This window comes from Rhinopithecus roxellana, chromosome 10, assembly GCF_007565055.1.
Source record: "Rhinopithecus roxellana isolate Shanxi Qingling chromosome 10, ASM756505v1, whole genome shotgun sequence".
NCBI lineage: Eukaryota > Metazoa > Chordata > Mammalia > Primates > Cercopithecidae > Rhinopithecus > Rhinopithecus roxellana.
The window spans coordinates 38,019,515-38,046,361 of record NC_044558.1 but is presented as its reverse complement, the minus strand read 5'-3'; the positions used below and the strand labels follow the sequence as shown (position 1 = coordinate 38,046,361).

At 33.5% G+C, this 26,847-nt stretch overlaps 1 protein-coding gene across 1 annotated transcript in view; it reads left to right on the top strand.

Moving 5' to 3' along the window:
• Positions 1 to 26,847, top strand: part of TRHDE (thyrotropin releasing hormone degrading enzyme) — a 427,994-nt gene that overhangs the window by 329,178 nt on the left and 71,969 nt on the right. Inside the window, exons 11-12 of the mRNA XM_010353807.2 lie at positions 910 to 1,043; positions 1,142 to 1,197. Coding sequence (XP_010352109.2) covers positions 910 to 1,043; positions 1,142 to 1,197 — 190 coding nt within the window. The remainder of the gene's footprint in view (positions 1 to 909; positions 1,044 to 1,141; positions 1,198 to 26,847) is intronic.

Here is a 26,847-nt window from a genome sequence, read left to right as displayed (position 1 = left end):
GTGGTTTTGATTTTTTTCCACCTGGATGTCAGACTATGTATGTCTGTGTGTATGTGTATACATTTAAAGTCAACTTCACTGTATAAATTTTATGAAACATGAGACCTGAAAATCAACAACATAATTATTAGAATAGTCAACTGTGTTTCCGTGGAGTCAACAAAGGCTATATGTGCAGTGAATTGTGTCCCTCTCTGTACCATTTTTGAAGGAGTTAAATATGTAAGAAGTTATAATATTGTTTCTAGTTTTTACTTTTTACTGGCTTCTATTAATGAATTAGTTGGTGAGGATAATAAAGTTGCCATTTTCCAAAGTGATCCCAATAAGCAGAATTTATTATCTTTGTTTCTAATTCTATGTGGAAATATTAAAATCTTGAACAAGCAAGTGTTGTTTTATTAGCATTATTGACGTTGTTTAAAAGTCTGTTATTTATTAGTTCTCTCAAGAAAGCACACGAAAAAAGGCAAACACCAGTGACTTTCAAGTAAATGAGCTCTATTGTTTTAATATTTTCTTACTGAATAAAAATAGTAGAATATGCATCTAAAACCTCTTCTTTCATTCTAGTCTCATATCCCCATACAATCTAATTAGAAGTTGCCTGAATACAGTGGTAGATTTCTAGGTTACACTTACTTTGAGAAAGAAAATTATGTATATGTAATGGAGTTTTGTCAAGAACAAAAATGCTAATTATAAGAAAACAATTAATTGAGATGATAGTGAGTAACCCATTAAAGGTGTTTCTAGCATCTAGAATTAGATTAATTAAAGAGTAGGCTTCAATTAGGTATTTAAAATGACATTCACTTAATTATTGGTATTGTTATATCTGGCATTAAGAAAACATACTTCATTTTAACTCTTAAAATTTAAAATATATCCCAAAAATGCTGTTTTCAGAGCACCACAGAATAACCTATTTGGACAAAGGAAGCTGGCTGCTGGGGAACATCAATCAAACTGGCTATTTTAGAGTCAACTATGACCTAAGGAACTGGAGATTATTAATTGATCAATTAATCCGGAATCATGAGGTACACTCCAGATTTGCTTATCAAATACCTTTTTTGATATGTGAATATCTGCCATTTTAATCCTAATTTATCATATTATTTTTTCTAATTGGCCTTAGGTTCTTTCTGTGAGTAACCGAGCAGGCTTGATCGATGATGCCTTCAGCCTAGCCAGGTACGTTTTCCTGTGGATCTCCCCAATAAAAACTCGTGCCTGCAAGACTTCCTCTATTAAACTGCATAGTATTCGTATGTCTTTTATTTAGGACATTTAAAAAAATCTATTTCTATCTTATGTTCTTTGACTTTGGATATGAGTTCTAATTAGTCTCCCAAACTTTCTATCAATAATAGCTATAGGGTATTTCTAAGTCAGGATAAGCTTGATGAATTTCTCCACAAGTTCAATTTAACACTGAAGATTAATAGTCTCTTCCCGATTTCATTAATGAACTCTATAAAATGACCATTGGGCCATATTTAAGTTTTGATAGAAATTACCTTCAAGTATTGGCAATTTTTCCCTGATATATACTAGTATATCTTTTAAAAATGTTTTTTGAATGTTATTCATTCTAAGAAGCTTATGCTGCAGAACAGAAATCAATATTCCACTGAGTAAGACTGTTCTTGACAAAATATATATCAATCTTGTAGAAGACTTTAGTTGTACTATAGTAATATTTGTGTTGTTTTCATAGTTATGTTTATAATATTAAAATTAGTTATTCCTTTGAATAGTCATTAAATGAAATGTTGCTCATAAACTGAAGCTATTTGCTCAATTTTGAGACTAAAATGTAAAAGAAACTCAGTTCCTTTAATATTTTATACTGTTTCACATCCAAATACAGTTTTAATTTTAATAATAGAATTATACAAGCTGTCAATTAAGACATGGGTGACTCTCCTTACTTACCTAGTTATCATAATTTACCACATTTTCTTCTAAGATAATCAGGGGAAACCGGTTAGTTATGCTTGTGCTGATATTAACACATGACTTATCTTAGTAATAGGCTTTGTTTCATGGGACCTGAAACTGCTTTTACAGTTTATGTATTCAATCAAAATTCAATTCTCTTCCATATGTTAAAAAGCATATTACACACTGCAGGATCCTGATCCATCAAAATAATGAGCTTACACATAGAAGACTTGATAATTACTTTGATAGAAGCAAAGCCAAAGTTTGGGATCAAATTACAGAGATTGATTTTTGTAAAAACAAGCAATATAGAGGGGAGAACACAAGTATATAGAGGGTAAGGAAAACATTTCAGGTGCTTTTCTATTTAAAAAAATACTCTGACGTTTGCCTTCCTTATTGCTACTAAAGAAACCAAAAACATTGCTAATATTTTTCTTATTTGGTGAGTGATGCAGTATCAGTGCCTCATTCTGACCAGGCATGTACAATTTCAGGCACACATTTGCCTAATAATTGAATGGCAAGAACAATTTATCAGCAAGGAAACTGCTAATGAAGTTGTACCAATGGAATGTATTTGTGTAATAAGAACTAGGGTTCAGTTCTAGTAAAGATAAATGAAGGCTTTTCCATGCCATAGCACCATCTTATTGGGCAAAAATTTAGAAATAATAGAGCTACATAAAGACCTGCTGAGATAATCATATGTGGAGATAATGTTTAATATGTAGCTTTTGCTCTGCAGTAAAATCTGAAGTCTTTGTAGAAAGTTTTATGTATGAAAGAAAGATTACTTTGGCACAGAAGTTTAGAGAGTCCAGAAAGCCAGAAGGATAATGTATTTAATGTGATAATGTACTGAAAGAGAAGCAGAAAAAGATAGAGTGAGGTGTTGAGTACCACAAAGAAAGGGTAAGGAACTCAGAGAAAGCTGTTTTCATTAACTAATAATTATTAAGCACTTTTAAGGAGCCAAATGCTTTTCTATTTTATATATAGTAATTTATTTAATTTTCACAACTTTATAAGATATATAGGTAGATGTTATTGTTATTATTATTCCCATTTTATTTTATTTTATTTTTTTTGTTGTTGAGACGGAGTCTTGCTTTGTCGCCCAGGCTGGAGTGCAGTGGCTGGATCTCAGCTCACTGCAAGCTCCACCTCCCGGGTTTACGCCATTCTCCTGCCTCAGCCTCTGGAGTAGCTGGGACTACAGACGCCCGCCACCTCGCCCAGCTAGTTTTTTGTATTTTTCAGTAGAGTTTTTTGTATTTTCCCGGTTTAGCCAGGATGGTCTCGATCTCCTGAACTCGTGATCCGCCCGTCTCGGCCTCCCAAAGTATTCCCACTTTAAATGCGAGGAAATGGAAGCTCAGAGAGGTCACACAGCTGATAATTGGCAGAGCCACAGCCTGGATCCAGGTGGTCTGTCTGCAGAGCCTCTACCATTAACCAGAGCACTAAGCTGCGTCTTAGAAGTAATAGTATTTATTGTAATAAAAGAGCCAGACAATATAGAAGGACTGAGGAGTTTCAAGGCAGTTGTTCATGTAAATCGTTACGGGTTTGAAATGATGGTGAGAAAGCAAGTAAGTAGTGATAGCCTAATGACAGAGACCAGATGGAAATTAAAAGGAAGGGATCTGTTGACTCATCTACATTAAATGATAGAAGTTATTTTTAGATGAAATATTTAATATTAGTGGATAAATTTCTTTTTCAAAAATTAGATTTCTTCTTCACTAAGACAGAACATTGCTTTCAATTCCAGTTTTGGATGCTTTCGATTGCAATTTTGGGAGCCTTAAAAGTTTGAAGTAAATAATGTCGTGATCATTTATATAAATTCACCAGAAAAACATGCAAATCTCATTAAATATATACTTATAATTTGTTTTATTGCTTAAGAGACAATTTTCCTAATACAGTAAGAATAAATAAGTACAAATTTAGATTCATTTAGGCAAATTCTCTGCTCTTACTTGGAGTTAAGGATTATTCATATATCACTGTAGTATTGTAAATATTCCATAGTTTTGCTATTCAATCTATATCAACCTTTTCTCAATCTCCTGAACACATCGTGCACTCTGGCTTCTTTAAAGATAACAAATAAAAGAATAGCAAATATTTATGAAATGCTTATGCTTTTACGAATTATCTCCATCAGTCTTCTCAATGAACCAGTGGAGTGGGTGTGGTTACTTGTTGACATTTTATAGCTGAGGCATTGAGATTACGAGACGTTCAGTTGCTTAGGTAAGGCTGCACAGCTTTTGGGGCAGGGGTGGAGGCAGTAGTTCAACCCCAAACAGTGGCACAGCAGAGTCTATGACCTCAAGTAAGAGTAACTTTGTCCATTACATGAAATTTCTTGCTATCCTCATTCCACTTGACTGTTCAGAGTATTATCATACACTGAAAAAATGTATGATTTTACTCACCTTCCCTCATTGAGGACTTATCTGTCCTTCTCAGCAAAAGTAAGGTGATATTCTGTGGATCTGTGTCACAGTAATTGTCACCTTATTGCTCAACCAGTTACTTTTCTGGGTTTCCGATATTTCTTCCATGATGTGGAGGAGAAGCCTTTGTGTCATCCGTATATGGCTACTGTCTTCCCTAATGTTTGCTACAGGATTGTGCCCATGTATATTTGTTACCTGAATTGATAAATTATTAATTATTTATACTATTAACTTTATGCCACTATTTGTTGTGAAATTAAGCAAACTTGCTGTAGTCATTCTTTATTTGGTTGTTTTTTAAATATATAAATTTACCTGAATGCATTCTAATTGTAAAGGACTGAAACAAAACAAGAGATACAATGTGCAATCTTCTTTTACTCCCTTCATTCCCTGCCATTTGATCCTGCTCGCAGGTAAAATATTTGGCATGTATTTATCTAGCCATTTTTCTTTACACTTTCTGTTTCGTGTTTTTTTTTTTTTTTTTTTTAATGAACAGAAAGTCTATTCTCTGACTCATTTATAAAAATAAATCTGGGGATCTTTTCATTGTTTCTAATTTTTCACTATTAGAATCAAGACTGCAATGAGTGTCCATGAGGAGTCTTTTGTTGTATATGTGTCTTTTTTTAATATTTACTTTTGTAAGTTGAATTTGGGGTATGACCTTTTAAATAAATATTAGAAATTGTATTCTGAAGGCTTTTCCAATTTAACCCTCCATCAACCATGTGTGAGCGGGTCCAATTTCCTCAAATCCTGCATTATAATGAATGGCATATATTTTTTAAACTTTTGACAGTCTAGGGGCAAAAGTTATTTTATAAAAGTTATTCATTACTGGTTAAAAGAAGTTGTGCATCCTTTCATATACATTTGCTGTTTGTATGTTTTCTTCAGTGAATTATCATTCAATTAAAAACAAAATATTAAAAACCTAATAGAAAATGAGCAAAGGTATTTCCTACTATACTTTCCTATATATTTTGGATGTTTTTGGATATTAATCCTTTTTTGTAGCATACACTTTACAGTAGTTTTCACTCAACATGATGCCAATTATTTTTTCAAACTTTGTGGTGTTTATCATGATTCAGAGGTGTTTAATATATATGTCAAGCCATTCCTTTTATAGCTTTCTGGTTCTGTCCAACATAGAAGGGCTTCCCTATCTGAAGATTTTGAAAATATTCTATTTTTTCTTAAGAGATTGTTTTTGTTTTACATCTGTCTCTTCAACCCTTCCTTCTCTGATCAATTTTTATGTTTTGAATGGAGGTCTAATTTTCTTTAACTTTAATAAGTGCCAATTATTTTAATCCTACTTATTTAAAGGTTTTCATTTTTATGGATTTGAAATGATATCTTTATCCTAATGCAAATTCCCATGTTTTACAGATTTTTTTATTTGGCCTAACTGCTCTGTTTGTTCTTTTTTGCACCACTGTCATATGTTTTAATAGGTTTAGATTTATTGTACGTTGCAATTGGCCAAATTTTATCTTGTTCTTGTTCAGAATCTTACATATTTCTTTTCAATATAAATTATTGTATTATTTTTGGAGTCATTTTGACAACCTCTACTAAAAAATATCACGCTACAGTTACGACTAGATATACATTGGATTTATAAATCAATGTGGACAGTATTAACATCTTTTCTAATTTGAGCTTTCCAATGACAATGTTACTTGTCTTCATTTATTCAGGTCCCAAAGTTAAGCCCTATGGTTTTATGTACATGGGTTCTGGTAATATTGTGTTATTTTTGAAAAGGTATATGCTGCTTTACAATATGGCACTGTTTTCACACTTACATATTATAAATTTCAATGCTTGCAGTTAGGGAATAAATTAATTGCCTTTGCAAGTTTCATTGTATTATGGCTTGCACTTTAAAATTAGTGCAAAATGCACTAGACTAAAATGCCTAGATATTTTTGTTATTGGGTGTTCATATTTGTTTTTTTTTTTTTTTTGAGTTGGAGTTTCACTCTTTTTACCCAGGCCGGAGTGCAATGGCATAATCTTGTCTCACTGCAACCTCTCCTTCCTGGGTTTAAGTGATTCTCCTGCCTCAGACTCCTGAATAGCTGGGATTACAGGCATCCGTCACCATACCCAGCTAGTTTTGTATTTTTAGTAAAGATGGGATTTCACCACGTTGGTCAGGCTGGTCTCGAACTGCTGACCTCAGGTGATCCACCTACCTTGGCCTCCCAAAAGGCTGGGATTACAGGCGTGAGCCACAGGGCCTGGCCTGTTTTGTTTGTTTGTTTGTTTTTTGTTTTGATAAGCATGGTTGTATTGGAGGATATAAAAGTGAACAAGATGCATTTCTTATATACAGTGAACTCACAATCTAGCAGGGAAGATGCATGGTACGTAACTAACTATATTCAGTGTGTACATGCTATGAATAAAATGTTATGAAAGTATTGAGGAGTAAAGAATTAGTGTGGCCTAGGAAGATTATGGAAAACATCAAAATATCCTGTAGGAAATAACATCAGGAGAGTGAAAGTTTACTATGGAAATACATTAAAGGTTTAAAAGTAAGAGAATCAGAGCAGAAAAAAGTATAAATTAGAGGATAAACTTATGACAGAACTATTACAGCAGCAATGCCTCATGGCACAATTTGGATAAAGCAGAGATTTGAGATTTCTCAGGAGGTGAATTGGCAGCCAGATAAGGCAAAAATTCTTATCTAATTTTTGAAATTGTTTATCAGTTATTATATGATAGAAACTAAATATTTAGAAGATTTAAAATAGAAAATATAATCAATGGGTTGGATATTTAAAGCTTTTAACATGCTCTTAGTACAATTTTTAAAGTTATAAATATGTATATCACTGGGTTGTGAATTCACATGGCATTTTATTTGAAAATATCCAAAATACATGAAAATCATTTGGAAAACTGTGTATACCCAAAAGCTTTACAGGGTTAAATCATGATCATCATTATCATCATCATCATAAATATCATCATAGTCCTCCTTGCTCTGGGCAGTTACTATGTTAATTTTTAAAATTTAGCCACCAGTTTCCTGGAATATTCAATTTTGCAAAACACATGCAAATCTATTGTGTTTTTAATATTATAACATACTTTTTTAGCGTGCATAACATTTTTAAAATTATGTTATAGACTACTCTGTTAAAAAATCCAGTCGTTTACAAATTTCCCATGATGAGGGCAAATTATTGCACTTTAGTTCACAAACTGTTTAGAAATAAGATGTTATTTTTTGTAAATTATTAGTGTTTTATTAAAAAGCGTAAGGGCCTGTGTCTAGAAGTTATGTTTGTCCCTCTTAGAAGTGCTGTTGGCACTGGAGAGCAGTCATCAGTAGTGCATAATACATCTCTGACGAATATATAAGTTAAAAAATAATAAATACACTTTCATTTACTTGTCTAACAGCTTATACATTTGAGATATATTAGAAGCCTGGGAATTCAGCATCATAGCCACTGAAAATATAATGGCTAAAGAAGAAGAAAATGATGAGAACATTTCAAAAACTTATAGATTTTTTTTTCATTTCTGAACCTTGTTTCAGAAATGGAAACAGCACTGTTAAAATAACCTTAACAACATTTGCAAACTGTGGAATTTATCTGCTCCTTTTGGGACTTTTTTCAGCACGGTTTTTGTTAGAAGTTCTTTTGTGTCTTCTGGATGGCTCTCTTGTACCTTGTTTAAGGTTTCTCTTGCAAAACATGTTGATCATTTTTTCACTTATTGCAGAAAATAGTAGCATAATGTGCCTGAAAAGCAAGTGCACCCTGACCCTGGCTGGATGAGTAGCAATTTTTCCTGCTTTGATAGCTGGTTGTTTAAATGTGTAATGTGCTGAAGTTACAAAAATGAAATTGAGAAGGAATGACTTATAAACCTTTTGTGAGAAATACTTTGGCAGACTAGACTTTTTGTTTTGATTTCCTCATTCTATAATGGAGATAACAGGACTACATTACTTCAGCTGAACACTGCCATGAGAAAACCTGATTAAGGATCCTAGTTCCCTCTAATATACTGCCTAATGCTGTATATTAGAATGTTGATTTTATAAAGGATGCTTAGTTTCAAAATTATTTCTTTAATCCCTATCATTTTCTGTTTTTACAGTACTATACAAATCTCAGTATAAACGTTTTTCTTTTAGTTGTGTTTTACAATGAAATTATGTGCATTAATAATAATAATAGAACATTGATTTGAATGTGTTGTTTTTTGCTCTCGTTAGACATGGAGAGAAGGATGATTCTTCAGCTGTTTGTATTAGATTCATTTGAGAGTGGTGTCTGTGTATGGTTATAGCTCTTAGTTATCTTTTGTTAAGCCACCAGAATATGTGTGCAAAAGGATAAATATTAAATATTTATGAAGTCCTGAAAATGATAAAATTGTTTATTGCAAACTATGATTTATTGTTGACTATATGCTTCCACTCTTCTGCCATTGACCAAAAGTTATTAAAATCAGCTTGTTGTTATCCTCTCAGCCTTTCTAACTGGTGTAGGTTGTTCCATGATATGAGCAGCGTCTCACAGTGAATCCTTCCAGGAGTTTCATGGCCGTTCCCAAAAGATCACGTTTCTCACATCTCTGAGGCTGGGGATTCTAATTATCTATTTGTTATCATCAGTGAAGGCTCAGTCTTGAGACATGCAAAAAAAGTCACCTTGAAGCATTCCTGTTTTATACCTTTCTGCATGCAATTATTTAAAAATTCATATCCCAAAGACCTCTAAATTAGTCTTAGTTTATGCAACACTTTGCCACAGATAAATGTTAAAAATAGTCTGAAAACATTTTCAGGACATTTAACTGTAACAAGCTGGGAATCTTTAGACTTATTTCTATTATAACTCAGTAAAAGCCTAGAGTATATTTCTAGATTTTCAAACTACACTGTTCCTGCAGGAATATGCTGGTTTGCTCAAGGTTAGAGATTGAGTTAATACATTCCTTTGAGCTGTCTTTAGAAATCTGTTGAGGGTGGAGTCACAGATGTTGTCCTTGGGATGAGGATTTATGAGGAGCTACAATACCAGGTACTTATGAGAAGTACAAATCTCCTGAGGCATTAAGGGGCAGGCTTGTGGCTCCTAAGGATGGCAAACTTTCTTAGAGACTTTTACATTGTTCTGCATTAAATCAAAAGCAAATTTGTAACCTTCCAGGACCAAATTTGTGTTTCATCTCTGTAGGAGGAAATGTTTTAATATTAATGTCTACTGTCTGAGAGTACTGAGTAGAAAGTAAAAACAAAGTATTTTGACATTTTTCTGTAGCTTTGGTCCATTTTATTTTTTTTCAATTGACACAATATTGTATGTATTAACCATATACAGCAGGATGTTTTGAAGTATGTATATGTTGTGAAATGGTTCAGTATTGCTAATTACTGAGTGCGTTATCTCACATCATTATTTTTGTGATGAGAACACAGCATTCACTCTCTTAGCATTTTTCAAGAATACAATATATTGTCATTAACTGTAGTCATCATGCTATACAATAGATCTATTGAAATTATTCCATCAATATAACTATAATTTTGAATCCTTTGGCCAATATCTTCCGAACTCCTCCTCCAACAACCCTAGCCTCTGGCAACAACCATTCTAGTCTCTATTTCTATGAGATCATTTTTTTCGATTCCACATATAAGTGAGATTATGTGGTATTTTTCCTTCTGTGCCTGGCTTATTTCACTTAACATAATGTCCTCCAGGTTCATCCATGTTGTCACAAATGAGAGGGTTTCCTTTTGTATGGCTAAATAGTGTTCCATTGTGTATATATACCACATTTTCTTTATCGATTCATCCTTTGATAGAAACAGGTTAATTCCATATTTGACTATTGTGAATAATGCTGCAATAAACATGAAAATGCGGATATCTCTTTGACAGCAACAGTACTTTAAAAATACCATGTTGTCCTTATATGCTCCTAATAAGCATATAGCCAAAGTAGAGCCTTCGTGTTGGGAAAACCTTATCTATTTGTCACTATTTTTATCATTTTCTGCGGGATGCTCTGCCTCTGCCTGGTGCCTGCCATTTAACTGACTACTATTATCTTCACATACCTGAACATGACCAGTTTATACCATGGTTGTTGGCAACCATTTGCTTGAAATTGCTTAGCTAGTATGGGACTATAGCCTCTACAAGTCATTTTATGTCTGTTTCTTCATATCATTTTTAATTGTATTAAAATGTATATGTTGATCCTTTCTGTATTCTAGAAATTCATTTTGTCTTTTCTCTTTCTTCTTTGTCTTATACTTTAAACACTAATTCAAGTCTGTATAATTTGATTTCCTTTCCCAACTGGTAAGAGCATTGGCTATCTAGTTACATAGAATTGGAATTATTGCTCTATGAAATAACTAACAATAAATAAATATTATTTAAATAAATGCTAATTTTGTTCTGTCCCTTTCCTACCTTCACAGCACATACTCATGGTCACTCCAGAGTAAATAGACATCATTGTTATTTCCTATACACTACCTTATAATCCACCATATTCATTGATCTTCTAAACTGACCCCTTTCCTAGGCTGCCCCAAACCATCTGTATACACACATCCTAATGCCAACTCTAAGAGAAAGTAGAATATGACTAAAGCATAGCTGATTTTGCTTCTGCTAAAGAAGACAGAAACTACTTGCTTTTTGGTTAGATGTAAGAAGTCTGACAGGGACTCAGCCAAAACGGGACATTCTATTCCACCAGAAAAGAAAATGAGAGTTTTGAGGTAGACCAAGACTACTGAAAAATGAAACTGAATCCTTCTGGCATTTGACCTGTCAATGTAAAAGCCTCATTTTTATAAAGATCTCTATCTACTCTGTTTCTCAAAAAACTCAAAATAAAAATCCCCTTATTTTTGTTATGATTAATTAAACTCTAAAGAAATTTTTAAAATTAGGACTATATGAATACAAGTACTAATACAGGCTGTATGTTTGGGTAATTACTTATTGCTTTAAGTTGTCTCATTATGATCTTTTCCCACCTCAGAACAAACAGTCAGAGGAGCCTTCTAATAATCATCTTTCTTACCAAACATGCTGATTAGCCAATGATAAAGTAAAGAGCTGCTCGTCTTTTTTAATCCCAGAACTCATGAAATCTGTTTTTTGGCTTCAAACTGTAGGCAAGGTAGCAGTGCTATCATGATAAGAGAACTAGAATAAGATAATAGAAAAGAAGCATTTTACATTATTTTCCACTAGTCATGAAATATAAAAGATTCATTTTTAACTACGAAAAGGTGATAATTTGGGGAAGAAAGTAAAGAAAGGAAATCTAGTTCCAACATTTTGTGCAATGAAGGTGAGTGGTTAATTCGAAGTAACATACACTTTGCTTATGTGGCAAATCGTAAAGCCTTAAGAGGTGATTTGAAATACATGATGTTCTCTCTTAATAGCATGCAATTTGAGCTATTCTTTGTGGAATGCTTCAAATGTCCTTATGTGGATGGAGTACCAGTGAAGAGGCCTTCACTATTTCGGATGTGAGAAAACATCAGATTAAGAAAACCTGACTTGTTGCAACTATGTCAGTGCTTACTTAATTTTAAAGATGTTAGTACAGGCCAACACAGAAGCTAAGAAGTAGTGCTGGACCCTGTGAACTCAGACCACATTTGAATCACAGATTAGAGTCTTTCTTCCTAAACTAGGAATGGCCTGGAGTGCAGTTGATTCACGCCCCTAAAGGGAGGTAGCAGAGGTTTCCTGTTGCTCAGCTGCTTCATCTAGTTAGGGTGAGGATTAAACAGAAATTCAATATAAATTCTCCAGGACACCAGGTGGTCATGCTAACCAAAAGGAAAATAAAAAAAGAGAGTTTGCAATAAGGAAGAAAATATTGTTAGTCTAGAAGTCTGTGTTTGACAAATTTGAGTAAGGCTAATAGGCCCTGAAGAGAATAATGATTGAGTATCAGAGAGTTTTATGTGGATGCTGACTTAAACACACTCTAAATTAGTGGGCAGTTATTGGGAATGCTGTCAAAAAATGTCAAAATAGAAAGAACTATAGATGAAAATTAGTTGGTGTTGCATTCCCAGTGTACAAATATAAAAAAGTTAATTGTGTAAGCTGAGGGCAGATCATGAATTTTATCCATGACATGTTGAGGGAAATATCACTTATCCTTTTTCAACTGATAGTGAAACTACAATTATTACAAAAAAATAGTTACTGTGTAGAGCAACTAAGTCTCTGGCCTCCTAGTTTACTGTAGTTTTTAAATTTTTGTCTTTGTAGAGTTTGCCAGGTTTCCTATTTCCCTTTATTTAAAAATGTTTTTAAATTCTGTTGAATTTTAACATTGGTAGATTATCAGTTTTTTTTAAGTATGAAGATTTGAGAAATTCTTATGAAAATTTTTGTCTTAATAGACACAATATGTAGGTTATTTCAATAAATTAGGTATACAGTGTGTACATTAATGAATTTGTAGATAGATGATAGATTGCTAGGTATGTAGATAGATTAGATAGATAGACAGATGATAGGCAGATGAATTATCTGAAAGTAGGTAGATATAAAAGTAGATGGATAACAAAGATAGAGCCATAATACTTCATGCTATGGTGAAATTACTATATTTAGCCTCAGAAAGACATCTTTGCTATGGTGTCATATGAAAAAATATTATACAGAATTTTAAAATTAAAGGATCGCAGCTCATATGTAGTTAAAATAAATTCAAGTGATTTTCTTGGTGGAATAAAGATATTACTGAGAGAAAGTATTTTCTACAAATGAATTATATACTAAATAGCTATCACATGTAACGTAAGGTTGCAAGTGTTTGATGCAGAAATTTTTAAATATTCACCTGCTTCAAAGATATGGTAAACTAAATGTAAGGTATAAATATGTTCTTAATTTGTTGGTCTGTTTTTTAAAATTTTAAATTTTAAAAACACATAAAAGCTTATAGGAAAATCTTTCAATATTTAGTCAGGTTTGTATGTGCTATCATCATTTAATACCTATTTCTCATTGCAAACAAGTCAGTTTCTGAAGTGTATATCCACAATATTAAATGAACTATATTTTCCCCTTATCCTGTACAGGTAAGCGATAAGCAAGCATCTGTCACAGACAGGCAAAATAAAGATTCTAAGAAGCATGAGAAGCACTTCACAATGCTTATAGTGTATCGATTTTTCTCATTTTAATTTTTGATGCTTGTTAGTAAGAATAAGTAACAAATGGCAAATTCTGTAATACAAATTTAGTCAGTATTATCTTTCTGTTATTTAATAGCTTTGTACATTTGGAAAAGAGTGATTTTAAATATGGTGGTCAGGGAAGCCCTCATTTTCCAGTTGATACGTGAGAAGCAGTTTGAAAGCAGTAAATAAGGGAACCATCTGAGTAGAGCATTTCAGAGGAACAGCAAGTGCAAAGGTCCTGAGGGAGTATGTGCTTGGCATGTTTAAGGAAAAGAGATAGGTAGATGTGGCTCTAATGGAGTGAGTAAGGAGCATTGCAGGCTAAATGTGTTTAGGCAGGAACAGGACATTGATCGTGTAATAAACTATTGTGAGAATTTGTGATTTTATTCAGAGTGAAAGGTAAAGCATCTGGGAAGGTTTTAAGCAGAAGAGTGATATGACTAGGCCTGTGTTTTTGAAGGATCACTCATTCTGTCTTCTCTGTTAAGAATATACTGCAAAGGAATGAGTTTGAAGCAGGGAGCCTAGTTAGAAAGGTCATCAGGACAAACTTCATAAAGACTGTTGTTGAAGATGATACTATGGCTATTTACCTGGTGTATTAGTCTATTCTTGTGCTGCTATGAAGAAATGCTTGAGACTGGGTAACTTATAAAGGAAAGAGATTTAATTGGCTCACAGTTCTGCATGGCTGGGATGACCTCAGGAAACTTACAATTATGGTGAAAAGGGAAGCAAACATGTCCTTCTTCACAGGGCAGTAGGAGAAGGAAGTGGCAAGCAAAGAGGGAAAAACCCCTTTTAAAACCATCAGATCTCCTGAAAACTCACTATCACGAGAACAACATGAGGGTAACCACCCTCATTATTCAATTACCTCCCACTAGGTTTCTCCCACACGTGGGGATCATGTGAACTACAAGATGAGATTTGGGTGGGGACACAGCAAAACAATATCACCTGGCAAAGTTCAAGAGATGCCCAGAGCAACATGGTAGCCTCTGGAATGACAGAGGTTCACATATCATAGTTTGAGATGCATGCAGATGTTTTCCTTTAAACATCAGTCATTATGTTGGATGAATAATATGTTTTCTTATGATCGATCTGATTCATATTTCTCTGATGATCAGTGATGCTGATAATCTTTTCATATGCTCATTTGTGTTTCTTTTTTTCTTTCTGTTGCACTTTTTTTTTTTTTTTTTACACTTTAAGTTCTGGGATACATGTGCAAAACGTGCAGGCTTGTTACCTAGGTATACATGTGCCATGGTGGTTTCCTGCACCCATCAACCCATCATCTAGGTTTTAAGCCCCACATGCATTAGGTATTTGTCCTAATGCTCTCCGTCCCCTAGCCCCCCACTCCCCTACAGGCCCAGGTGTGTCATGTTCCCCTCCCTGTGTCCATGTGTTCTCATTGTTCAACTCCCACTCATGAGTGAGAACATGTGGTGTTTAGTTTTCTGTTCCTTTGTTAGTTTGCTGAAGATGATGGTTTTGAGCTTCATCCATGTCCCTACAAAAGACATGAACTCATTCTTTCTTATGGCTGCACAGTATTTCATGGTGTATATGTGCCATATTTTCTTTATCCAGTCTATCATTGATGGGCATTTGCATTGGTTCCATGTCTTTGCTATTGTAAATAGGGCTGCAATAAACATATGTATGCGTGTGTCTTTATAGCAGAATGATTTATAACCCTTTGGGTATATACCAGTAGTGGGATTTCTGGGTCAAATGGTATTTCTGGTTCTAGATCCTTGAGGAATCGCCATGCTGTCTTCCACAATGGTTGAACTAATTTACACTCCCACCAACAGTGTAAAAGCATTCCTATTTCTCCACATCCTCTCCAGCATCTGTTGTTATCTGACTTTTTAATGATAGTCATTCTAACAGACATGAGATGGTATCTCATTGTGATTTTGATTTGCATTTCTCTAAATACCAGTGATGATGAGCTTTTTATCGTGTTTGTTGGCTGCATAAATGTCTTCTTTTGAGAAGTGTCTGTTCATATATTTTGGCCACTTTTTGAATGTTTTTTTTTTTCTTCTAAATTTGTTTAAGTTCCTTGTAGATTGTGGATATTAGACATTTGTCAGATGGATAGATTGCAAAAATTTTCTCCCATTCTGTAGTTTGGCTGTTAACTCTGATGATAGTTTCCTTTGCTGTGCAGAAGTTCTTTAGTTTAATTGGATCCCATTTGTCAATTTTGGCTTTTATTGTAATTGCTTTTGGTGTTTTAGTCATGAAGTCTTTGCCTATGCCTATGTTCTGAATGGTATTGCCTAAGTTTTCTTCCAGGGTTTTTATGGTTTTAGGTCTTATGTTTAAGTCTTTAATCCATCTTGAGTTAATTTTTGTATAAGGTGTAAGGAAAGGGTCCAGTTTCAGTTTTCTGAATATGGCTAGCCAGTTTTCCCAGCAACATTTATTAAATAGGGAATCCTTTCCCCACGGCTTGTTTTTGTCAGGTGTGTCAAAGATTGGATGGTTGTAGATGTGTGGTGTTATTTCTGAGGTCTCTGTTCTGTTCCATTGGTCTATATATCTGTTTTGGTACCAGTACCATGCTGTCTTGGTTACTGTAGCCTTGTAGAATAGTTTGAAGTCACATAGCATGATGCCTCCAGCTTTGTTCTTTTTGCTTTTAGGATTGTCTTGGCTAGACGGGCTCTTTTTTGATTCCATATGAAATTTAAAGTAATTTTTTTCTAATTCTGTGAAGAAAGTCCATGGTGGATTGATGGGAATAAACCTATACTGAATAAATAAATTCAATAAATTAAACCTATAAATTACTTTAGTCTGTATGGCCATTTTCACCATATTGATTTTTGCTATCCATGGGCATGGAATGTTTTTCCATTTGTTTGTGTCCTCTCTTATTTCTTTGAGCAGTGGTTTGTAGTTCTCTTTGAATAGGTCCTTCATGTCTCCTGTAAGTTGATATTCCTGGGTATTTTATTCTCTTTGTAGCAATTGTGAATGGGAGTTCACTCATGATTTGGCTCTCTGTTTGTCTATTATTGGTTTATAAGAATACTTGTGATTTCTGCACATTAATTTAGTATCCTGAGACTGATTGTAGATTTTTGATACACAGGTCTTGCACGTATCTTATTACATTTATTCCTGCGTATGTTATTTTTTATGTTGCTTTTTAAATTTCACGTTTGTCTGCTTTGTTGTTAATAGATAGCAGGGATTGCAAACTATGGTGCACTCACTGCCTGACAGTTTTTGTAAATAAAGTTTTATTGGAACACAACCATGCTCATTTACTTTTACACTGTGTATTTCAACTTTCATACTACAAAGACATAATTGAGTAGTTGCAAGAGACCTGAAATATTTATTCTCTGTTCCTTTAAAATAAAATATCGCAACTTACTACATAGAGAGAAACATACTTGAGTTTTCTATGTTGATTTTATATCCTGCAACCTTGCTAAGTTCATTTATTATTTTGCATAGTGTTTTATAGTTTTCTTAGGGTTTTCTATAAACATTGTAATATCATCTGGATGTAGCAATAGTCATTTTTTTCTTTCTGGTATGTATGTATTCTATTTCCCTTTGTTGATTTACTACACTGGCTAGGATCTCCAAGACAAAGGTGAACAGAAGTAGGGATAACTGACATCCTTACCATGTTTGGGATCTTACATAGAAAGTGTTGAGCATTCTACTGCTAAGAATGATATCTGTAGCTTTATCATAGATTTTTTTTATCAGAATGGGGAAGTTACCTTCTTGTTTTCATTTGCTATTCGAATCATGAATAGATTTCGAATTTTATCAAATACTTTTTCTGTATCTATTAAAATAGTGATATGGTTTTGAACATGTAGTGAATTATATAGTCATATCTCAGTATCTGTGGGGGACTGGTTTCAGGTCTCCCCCAACAGATAACAAAATTCACAACATTCAAGACTTCTATATAAATGATGTCATATTTGCATATAACCTATACACATCCACCCATATACTTTAAATCATCTGTAGATTAGTTATAATATCTAATATGATGCAAATACTATGTAAATAGTTGTTATACTATATTGCTTAGGGAATAATGACAAGAGAAAAACAACTGTACATGTCTAGTACAGATGCAACCATTCATTTTTTTCTGAATATTTTCAATCCCAGTTGGTTGAATCCACAGATATGGAGTCCATGGATATGGAAGGCTGACTGTATTAATTTTTTTATATGTTAAACCAACCTTGCATTCTAGGGATAATTATGTATTAAACTTTTAAATATTGTTGAATTTGATTTGTTATTTTTCTTAAAGTTCAGCATATGTAGTCATGGGGATTATTGTTTGTATTTTTCATTTCCTTTGATTTCTTTGTCTGGTTTTGGAATCAGTCTTCATAAAGCTTGGAAGTGTTCTTCCTTGTCTGTTTTTTGAAAGGGTTTACGTAAGATGACTGTTATAACTTTCATATATTTGATAGAATTTACCATACATATTTGATAAAAATTTACCATCAGGTGGGTGTGATGCCATGTGAGCCTGAAATTCTCTGTATGGGAAGGTCCTTAATCATGAATTTATTTTGCTCATTGGTACAGGGCTGTTCAAATTTTCTATTTCTTCTTGAGTCTATTTTGGTAATTAGTCCATTTCATTTAGGTCATTACAGTCATTGGGATAGAGTTACATATAATATTCTCTTATTATTCTTGTAATATCCATGAGTTTTGTGAAAATGTCTTCTCTCTTATTGTAGATATTGGTAAGTTTTGTTTTCTCTCTTTTTTGTGATTCTTTTAATTAAAGTTAATTTATTGATATTCTCAAATAATCAGTTTTTGGTTTTGTTAATTTTTAAATTATTCAATTTTCTATTTCATTTATTTCTACTCTTATCTTTGTTGTTTATTTCTGTCTGCTTAGAATTTAATCTGCTTTACTGTTTCTAGTTTTTTAAATGGAGTCTTAGATTGCTGATTGAGATATTGTTTCTTTTCAACATATGTGTTTAGAACCATAAAATTTCCTCAAAACACAGTTTTATTAGCATCCCATAAAATTTTATATATGTTATCATTCAGTTTAAACTATTTTCTAATTTCCCATATGATTTCTTCTTGAGAATAATGATTACTCAAGTATATTACTTAATTTATATTTTTTGTATTTATTTACATTTTATTATTTGTTATTTTTAAAACAATTCCATTGTGGTTAGAGAACATATTCTATATGATTTCAAACTTTGTATTTTCAGTCTTGTTTTATGGCCCAGATATTACTCTATCCAGGTAAACACACTGTGTGTACATAAGAAGAATGTGTATTCTGCTGTTGTTCAGAGCATTTAAATCAAGATGAACAATAGTGCTATTCAGAATTATGTGTTTGTTGATATTTTGACTAGTATTATAAACTGATGAGAAAATGGTCTTATAATTTTTAGTCATTTGGAAACTATCTAGTTCTCATTTTGGTTCAGGCAATTTTTGCTTTATATGTTTTTTTTAATGGGGTCACATACACATTTCTGTTTGTTATCTGTCTGATTAATTGTTGTTTTTATCATTATGAAGTATCTTTCTTGTACCTGGTAATACATTTTATTGTGAAATTTATTTTATCTGCTATTAATATGGTCATTCCAGCCTTCTTAATCTTATTTTTGCATGCTATTACTTTTAATATATTTGCTGTAAATATCTCTGTATCTTTACACTCAAAATGCATTTTTATACAGCTTATAATTTTTAAAATTTTTATTCTGACAATCTCTGCCTTTTCATGAGAATGTTTAGTCTTTTAATATTTAATGTAACTATTGATTCAGTTGTATTTAGGCCTCTCATTTTGTTGCTATTGTTTTCTTCTTGTCTGTTATTTTTCCCTCTATCTTTTTATTATTTAGATAATTTCAGATTTCCTTTTTTTTTTTCCATTTGTATTAGTCTGTTCTCACAGTGCTAATAAAGACATACCTGAGACTGGGTAATTTATAAAGAAAAAGAGGTTTAATCAACTCACAGTTTCACATGGCTGGGGAAGCTTCATAATCATTGCAGAAGGCAAAGGAGGAACAAAGGCATGTCTTACATGGTAATAGTAAGGAGACAATGTGCAGGGAAACTGCTCTTTATAAAACCATTAAATCTCAGAAGACTTAGTCACTACAATGAGAACAGCATAGAAAAACCCACCCCCATGATTCAATTACTTCCCACCGGGTCCCTCCCATGATGTGAGGATTATGGAAGCTACAATTCAAGATGAGATTTGGGTGGGGAAACAGCCAATGCATATCACTGTTGGATTTTGAGCTATGCTTCTTTGCATAATTTTTCTACATTGCTTTACATACTATAATAAACATATTTAACTTTTCAGTTATTTTATGGTTAGCAATTTACCCCACCAAATAAAATACAGAAATCCTCTAACTACATAGGTCCGTATGCTATTTGCTTCCTGCCTTTGTATTAAAATATACATATAAGGTATGCATATATATACTTAAGAAAACCCAAAAGAAAATGTTATAATTTTAAAAATATTTATATGCTTATGAAGAAAATAAGACAGATAAAGGAAAAATAATTTTGCACATACCCTAATATTTGCCAGTTTTTGAATTATCCATCAATTTCTAAGGATATGGGTTTTTTTGCTATTATTTCCTGAAGTGCAATTCTGCTGGCAAAAATTTTCTAAGAGTTTCCTTTCATATGAAGATTTCTTCATTTTTTTCAGTCTTGAAGAGTTTTAATATTATTATTATTATTATTATTATTATTAGAACTATGGATTGATGGTGTCTTTCACCCACCACTTTAAACATTTTTTTTTTTTCAATGTCTTCTGGCCTCAATAGTTTCTGATGAGAAATCAGCCATTAATTGCCCATTATTTCCACATGCAATTGTATATTTTTTTCCTCCTGTATTCAAAGTGTGATTTTTATCTTTAACTTTTGACAGTTTAACTATGATATATGCATGCATGCACTTGGTGCTTATTCTGTATGGTATTTGTTTAGCATTTTGTATTTGCAATTTTTTTTTTCCATTGAATTTGAAAAAAAGCTTGGCTATTAATTGATCAAATATTTTTTTCTTTCCCATTCACTCTTTATGTATTTTTATTATTCCAATTATACTTAATGTGAGCCATTTGGTATTATCTGCCTTCTCCCCAGTATTCTTCGCCAAGAATAATTTGTATAAATCTCTTTCCAAGTTTACCTTTTCTTCTCTTCATTTCCCCCATGTTCAACCAGCTGTTAAGTTTATCCAGTAAAACTGTATTTTTTAGCTCTTGAATTTCCATTTGGTTATTTTTATATGTTTCTATATTTATTCTGAAATTTTATATTTCTTACCTGAGTTTTACATACTTTGAGTACTTGCTTTGTATTACTTCTTTGAGGACAGTTATAAAAGTCATTTAAAAGTACTTGTATTAGTTCCAACATCTGATTCATTTCAGTAACAAGATTAATTGATTTTTTTAACGTATATTCTATTATTTTGATTCCTCATAAGTTAGTTATTTTGGGGTTATATACTTGGTTATTTGCACATTAAGTTGTGGTGATTTTTTTCTCTCTCTCTTTCTCTATTTTTGTTGTTTCCTTTATTTTTCCAAGTAATTGGGTGGGTTTGAAATGCAGTTTTTCTGTTGAGGTAGCTCTAGTATTACTTAAGGTCTTTTGCCTGTAGGTGATTTCTTTTCTTTTTCTTTCTTTTTTTTTTTCTTCTTTGAGACGTAATCTTGCTCTTGTTGCTCAGGCTGGAGTAGTGCAATGGTGTGATCTCGGCTCCTTGCAACCTCCACCTCCTGGTTTCAAGCGATTCTCCTGCCTCAGCGTCCCAAGTAGCTGGGATTACAGGCGCCTGCCACCATGCCCAGCTAATTTTTTTTGTATTTTTAGTAGAGACGCGGTTTTGCCATGTTGGCCAGGCTGGTCTCAAACTCCTGACCTCAGGTGATCAATCAGCCTCGGCCTCCCAAAGTGCTGGGATTACAGGCACGAGCCACCGCGCCTGGCCAATGAAATTTTTAAAATCTCTTTCTTTTCTTTTTTTTTTTTTTTTTTTTAATTATTATACTTTAAGTTCTAGGGTACATGTGCACAATATGCAGGTTTGTTACATATGCATACATGTGCCATATTGGTGTGCTGCACCCATTAACTTGTCATTTACATAAGGTATAGCTCCTGATGCTATCCCTCCCCACTCCCCCCACCCCATGACAGGCCCTGGTGTGTGATGTTCCCCTTCCTGTGTCCTAGTGTTCTCATTGTTCAATTCCCATCTATGAGTGAGAACATGCGGTGTTTGTTTTTTTGTCCTTGCGATAGATAGTTTGCTGAGAATGATGGTTTCCAGCTTCATCCATATCACTACAAAGGATATAAACTCATCCTTTTTTATGACTGCATAGTATTCCACCATGTATATGTGCCACATTTTCTTAATCCAGTCTGTGACTGACGGGCATTTGGGATGGTTCCAAGTCTTTGCTATTGTGAATAGTGCCACAATAAACATCCATGTGCATGTGTCTTTATAGCAGCATGATTTATAATCCTTTGGGTATATACCCAGTAATGGGATGGCTGGGTCAAATGGTATTTCTGGTTCTAGATCCTTGAGGAATCTCCACACTGTCTTCCACAACGGTTGAACTAGTCTACAGTCCCACCAACAGTGTAAAAGTGTTCCTATTTCTCCACATCCTCTCCAGCACCTGTTGTTTCCTGAATTTTTAATGATCGCCATTCTAACTGGTGTGAGATGGTATCTCATTGTGGTTTTGATTTGTACTTCTCTAATGGCCAGTGATGATGAGCATTTTTTCATGTGTCTGTTGGCTGCATGAATGTCTTCTTTTGAGAAGTGTCTGTTCATATCCTTCACCCACTTTTTGATGGGGTTGTTTGTTTTTTTTTCTTGTAAGTTTGTTTGAGTTCTTTGTAGATTCTGGATATTAGCCCTTTGTCAAATGAATAGATTGCAAAAATTTTCTCCTATTCTGTAGGTTGCCTGTTCACTCTGATGGTAGTTTCTTTTGCTGTTCAGAAGTTCTTTAGTTTAATTAGATCCCATTTGTCAATTTTGGCTTTTGTTGCCATTGCTTTTGGTGTTTTAGACATGAAGTCTTTGCCCATGCCTATGTCCTGAATGGTATTGCCTAGGTTTTCTTCTAGGGTTTTTATGGTTTTAAGTCTTTAATCCATCTTGAATTAATTTTTGTATAAGATGTAATGAAGGATCCAGTTTCAACTTTCTACTTATGGCTAGCCAGTTTTCCCAGCACCATTTATTAAATAGGGAATCCTTTCCCCATTTCTCATTTTTGTCAGGTTTGTCAAAGATCAGATGGTTGTAGATGTGTGGTATTATTTCTGAGGACTCTGTTCTGTTCCATTGTTGTATATCTCTGTTTTGGTACCAGTCCCATGCTGTTTTGGTTACTATAGCCTTGTAATATAGTTTGAAGTCAGGTAGCGTGATGCCTCCAGCTTTGTTCTTTTGGCTTAGGATTGTCTTGGCAATGAGGGCTCTTTTTTGGTTCCATATGAACTTTAAAGCAGTTTTTTCCAATTCTGTGAAGAAAGTCATTGGTATCTTGATGGGGATGGCATTGATTCTATAAATTACCTTGGGCATTATGATCATTTTCATGATATTGATTGTTCCTGTCTATGAGCATGGAACATTCTTCTATTTTTTTGTGTCCTCTTTTATTTCACTGAGAGGTCGTTTGTAGTTCTCCTTGAAGAGGTGCTTCGCATCCCCTGTTAGTTGAATTCCTATGTATTTTATCCTCTTTGGAGCAGTTGTGAATGGGAGTTTACTCATGTTTTGGCTCTCTGTTTGTCTGTTATTGGTGTGTCAGAATGCTTGTGAGTTTTGCACATTGATTTTGTATCCTGAGAGTTTGCTGAAGTTGCTTATCAGCTTAAGGAGATTTTGGACTGAGAAAATGGGGTTTTCTAAATATACAATCATGTCATCTGCAAACAGGGACAATTTGACTTCTTCTTTTCCTAAATGAATACCCTTTATTTCTTTCTCCTGCCTGATTGCCCTGGCCAGAACTTCCAACACTGTGTTGAATAGGAGTGGTGAGAGAGGGCATCCCAGTCTTGTGCCGGTTTTCAAGGGGAATGCTTCCAGTTGTTGCCCATTCAATATGATATTGGCTGTGGGTTTGTCACAAATAGCTCTTATTATTTTGAGATATGTCCTATCAATACCTAGTTTATTGAGAGTTTTTAGCATGAAGGGCTGTTGAATTTTGTCAAAGACCTTTTCTGCATCTATTGAGATAATCATGTGGTTTTTGTCTTTGGTTCTCTCTATATGCTGGATTATGTTTATTGATTTGCGTATATTGAACCAGCCTTGCATCCCAGGGATGATGCCCACTTGATCATGGTGGATAAGCTTTTTGATGCACTGCTGGATTTGGTTTACCAGTATTTTATTGAGGATTTTTGCATCGATGTTCATCAGGGATATTGGTCTAAAATTATCTTTTTTGTTGTTGTGTCTCTGCCAGGCTTTGGTATCAGAATGATGCTGGCCTCATGAAATGAGTTAGGGAGGATTCCCTCTTTTTCTGTTGATTGGAATAATTTCAGAAGGAATGGTAGCAAGAATTTGGCTGTGAATCCATCTGGTCCTGGACTTTTTTTGGTTGGTAGGCTATTAATTATTGCCTCAATTTCAGATCCTGTTATTGGTCTGTTCCCATATGAGTGCTACAGTGATCCACTATAAAAGTGAGTAGAGTTGAGGAATACGCTCACTGTCTCTTTCATTTTGGGGATCTCCTACTCACTTCAGTGTTTATGTTTATGGTAATCTAAAATAATCCTTCCAGTATGCAAAATGCAATTTTAGATATGTCAGTTGCATATTAATATTAAATTAAGTATTTTTGATAAATGGATAGAGGAGTTGCAAACATCTTTGAATAAATATGGCTTGACAGCAAAGAACCTATTAAAACCACTTTTACATAGAAAATAAAAATTCTTCATTAAATCATAGCTATAAGAAATATGTGTATTTCACTCATTCACTGAATAAATGTTTATGAGTACTCCACTGTTTATGAGTACTCCACTGTAACACTGTCTTGAACTAGATATATACAACAAAAATCTCATAGGATATCCTCAAATGCCTTAGAATTTTGAAAGCTATTATAATTTCACAATTATCTAATGTAGCATTTTACCTAATGTAATACATTGGTCTAAGGTATTTAATGTTTGCCTAAAATAATATTGGATGGTTTAAATACAAATATAACCAAGGAAGGAGTAGTCGGTTCTGGATAGTGTACTGAAAATTTCCTCATGCTTCACAGAAGAGGTAGCAATTAAAGATTTAGGATGACCTTTGATCTATAGGAGGCAAGTCATATCACATGAATGAAATAAAGACATCTCCATCCAGCATTATCTGATACTTGATCTCAAGCACTTTAGCGGTAGCTAGTATTTCAGGATAATTTTCAAAGAGACTCAAAATAAAGTGACTGCAACAGATGAATGTAGAAGGAGGAAAACATTTTTAAAAATCAGCATGAAAAAGATAAAATGGTAGTATCTTTGTTAAATTTATGTTTAAAAAGGAATTCCTTACCATTATGAAAATCTATTCTGAATTTTAAATTTAAAAACATGCTCAAATTTTAAATCTCCAGATAGAGGATATACAAATTGTGACTATACCTAGTTATAGTGATCTGCAAAAATAGAAAGACCATTTAAAAATGTTCCCTTGCCAACCAGTTTTATTTTTTATGTGATCCAGTTTTAACTATATTTCTCTAAATTATATCACTGAGATAGCACTATAAGAAAGTAAAAAGCTGTCACTCTGGAGAACATAAGTATCTCTAGTTATGCACTGCTATGCGGGAACTCACTGATGATGTGAAAATACGAATGTCTCTCCTTTAGGCCTCATTGAACTGAAAATATTTTGGGGTTTCTTAGTGTTGGATCCATGCTTAGAATATTACATGGTATGCATTTTTGGTAATTATTAGCAATTTCGTGATTCTTTTTATATTGTATTATTAGTCAATAGTGATTTGTGAAAACTAAGAGAGGGGCCAGGCATGGTAGCTCATGCCTGTAATCCCAGCACTTTGGGAGGCCAAGGCAGGCAAATCACCTGAGGTCAGGAATTTGAGACCAGCCTGGCCAACATGGTGAAACCCCGTCTCTACTAAAAATATAAAAATTAGCCAGGTGCAGTGGCGTGTGCCTGTAATCTCTGCCACTCCGGGGCTGAAGCAGGAGAATCGCTTGAACCTGGGAGGTGGAGATTAGGTTGAGCCGAGATCACGTCACTACACTGCAGCTGGGGTGCCAGAGCAAGACCTTGTCGCAAAAAAAAAAAAAAAAAAAAAAGAAAAGAAAAGAAAACTAAGAGGTGTATATATGTATATATGCATACACACACATGCATATGTATATAGATATATATTCCAAAATAGAAACTATGTATGAGACTTTTTTATAATTTTTAAAATAGAAAGTATATGTGAAGCTTCTTTAAAGACACAAGTGTGTTATACTATTTCTCCTTATACATGTCATAACTCAGGAGGATAAAGGAAAGGAAAACTGCTGCAATCTTTTTATATTATTAAAATATACCATTCTTTAAAATACCATTTGCCTCAGATATTACCAAGTAATATTTATTTTTTCCAAAAAATTGAGCAAATTTAACCAACTCTTGCCTGAACAAATTGATTATGTAACATACTAAAAAGTGGCAAAAAAAAGAAGAAAAGGAAAACAAAGAAAAAACTCATGGTTTATATTTAGTAACTAACAGACCTAACATCAGTGATCCTATCTATGAATATAGTTAGAATCAACGTTTTATTCAATATTCTGTTTACTTAGAATCAATCACCTTTATTCATATTCGATTGCCTAACTTTACAGCTAAGTTTCTACACGACTTTTTATATTTGAAAACTGTAGAGAAAACTTTACTTGATAAACTTCAAGGAGTAGATAGGTTTCCCACATACCTTCTTTATATTAAATTAAATGCCAATTTTTTTGCATGTTTGATTTATATTATTGATCAGCAAACTGGGAATTTAAATGCTTACCTTCTGCAATTTTATATTTTGAACAC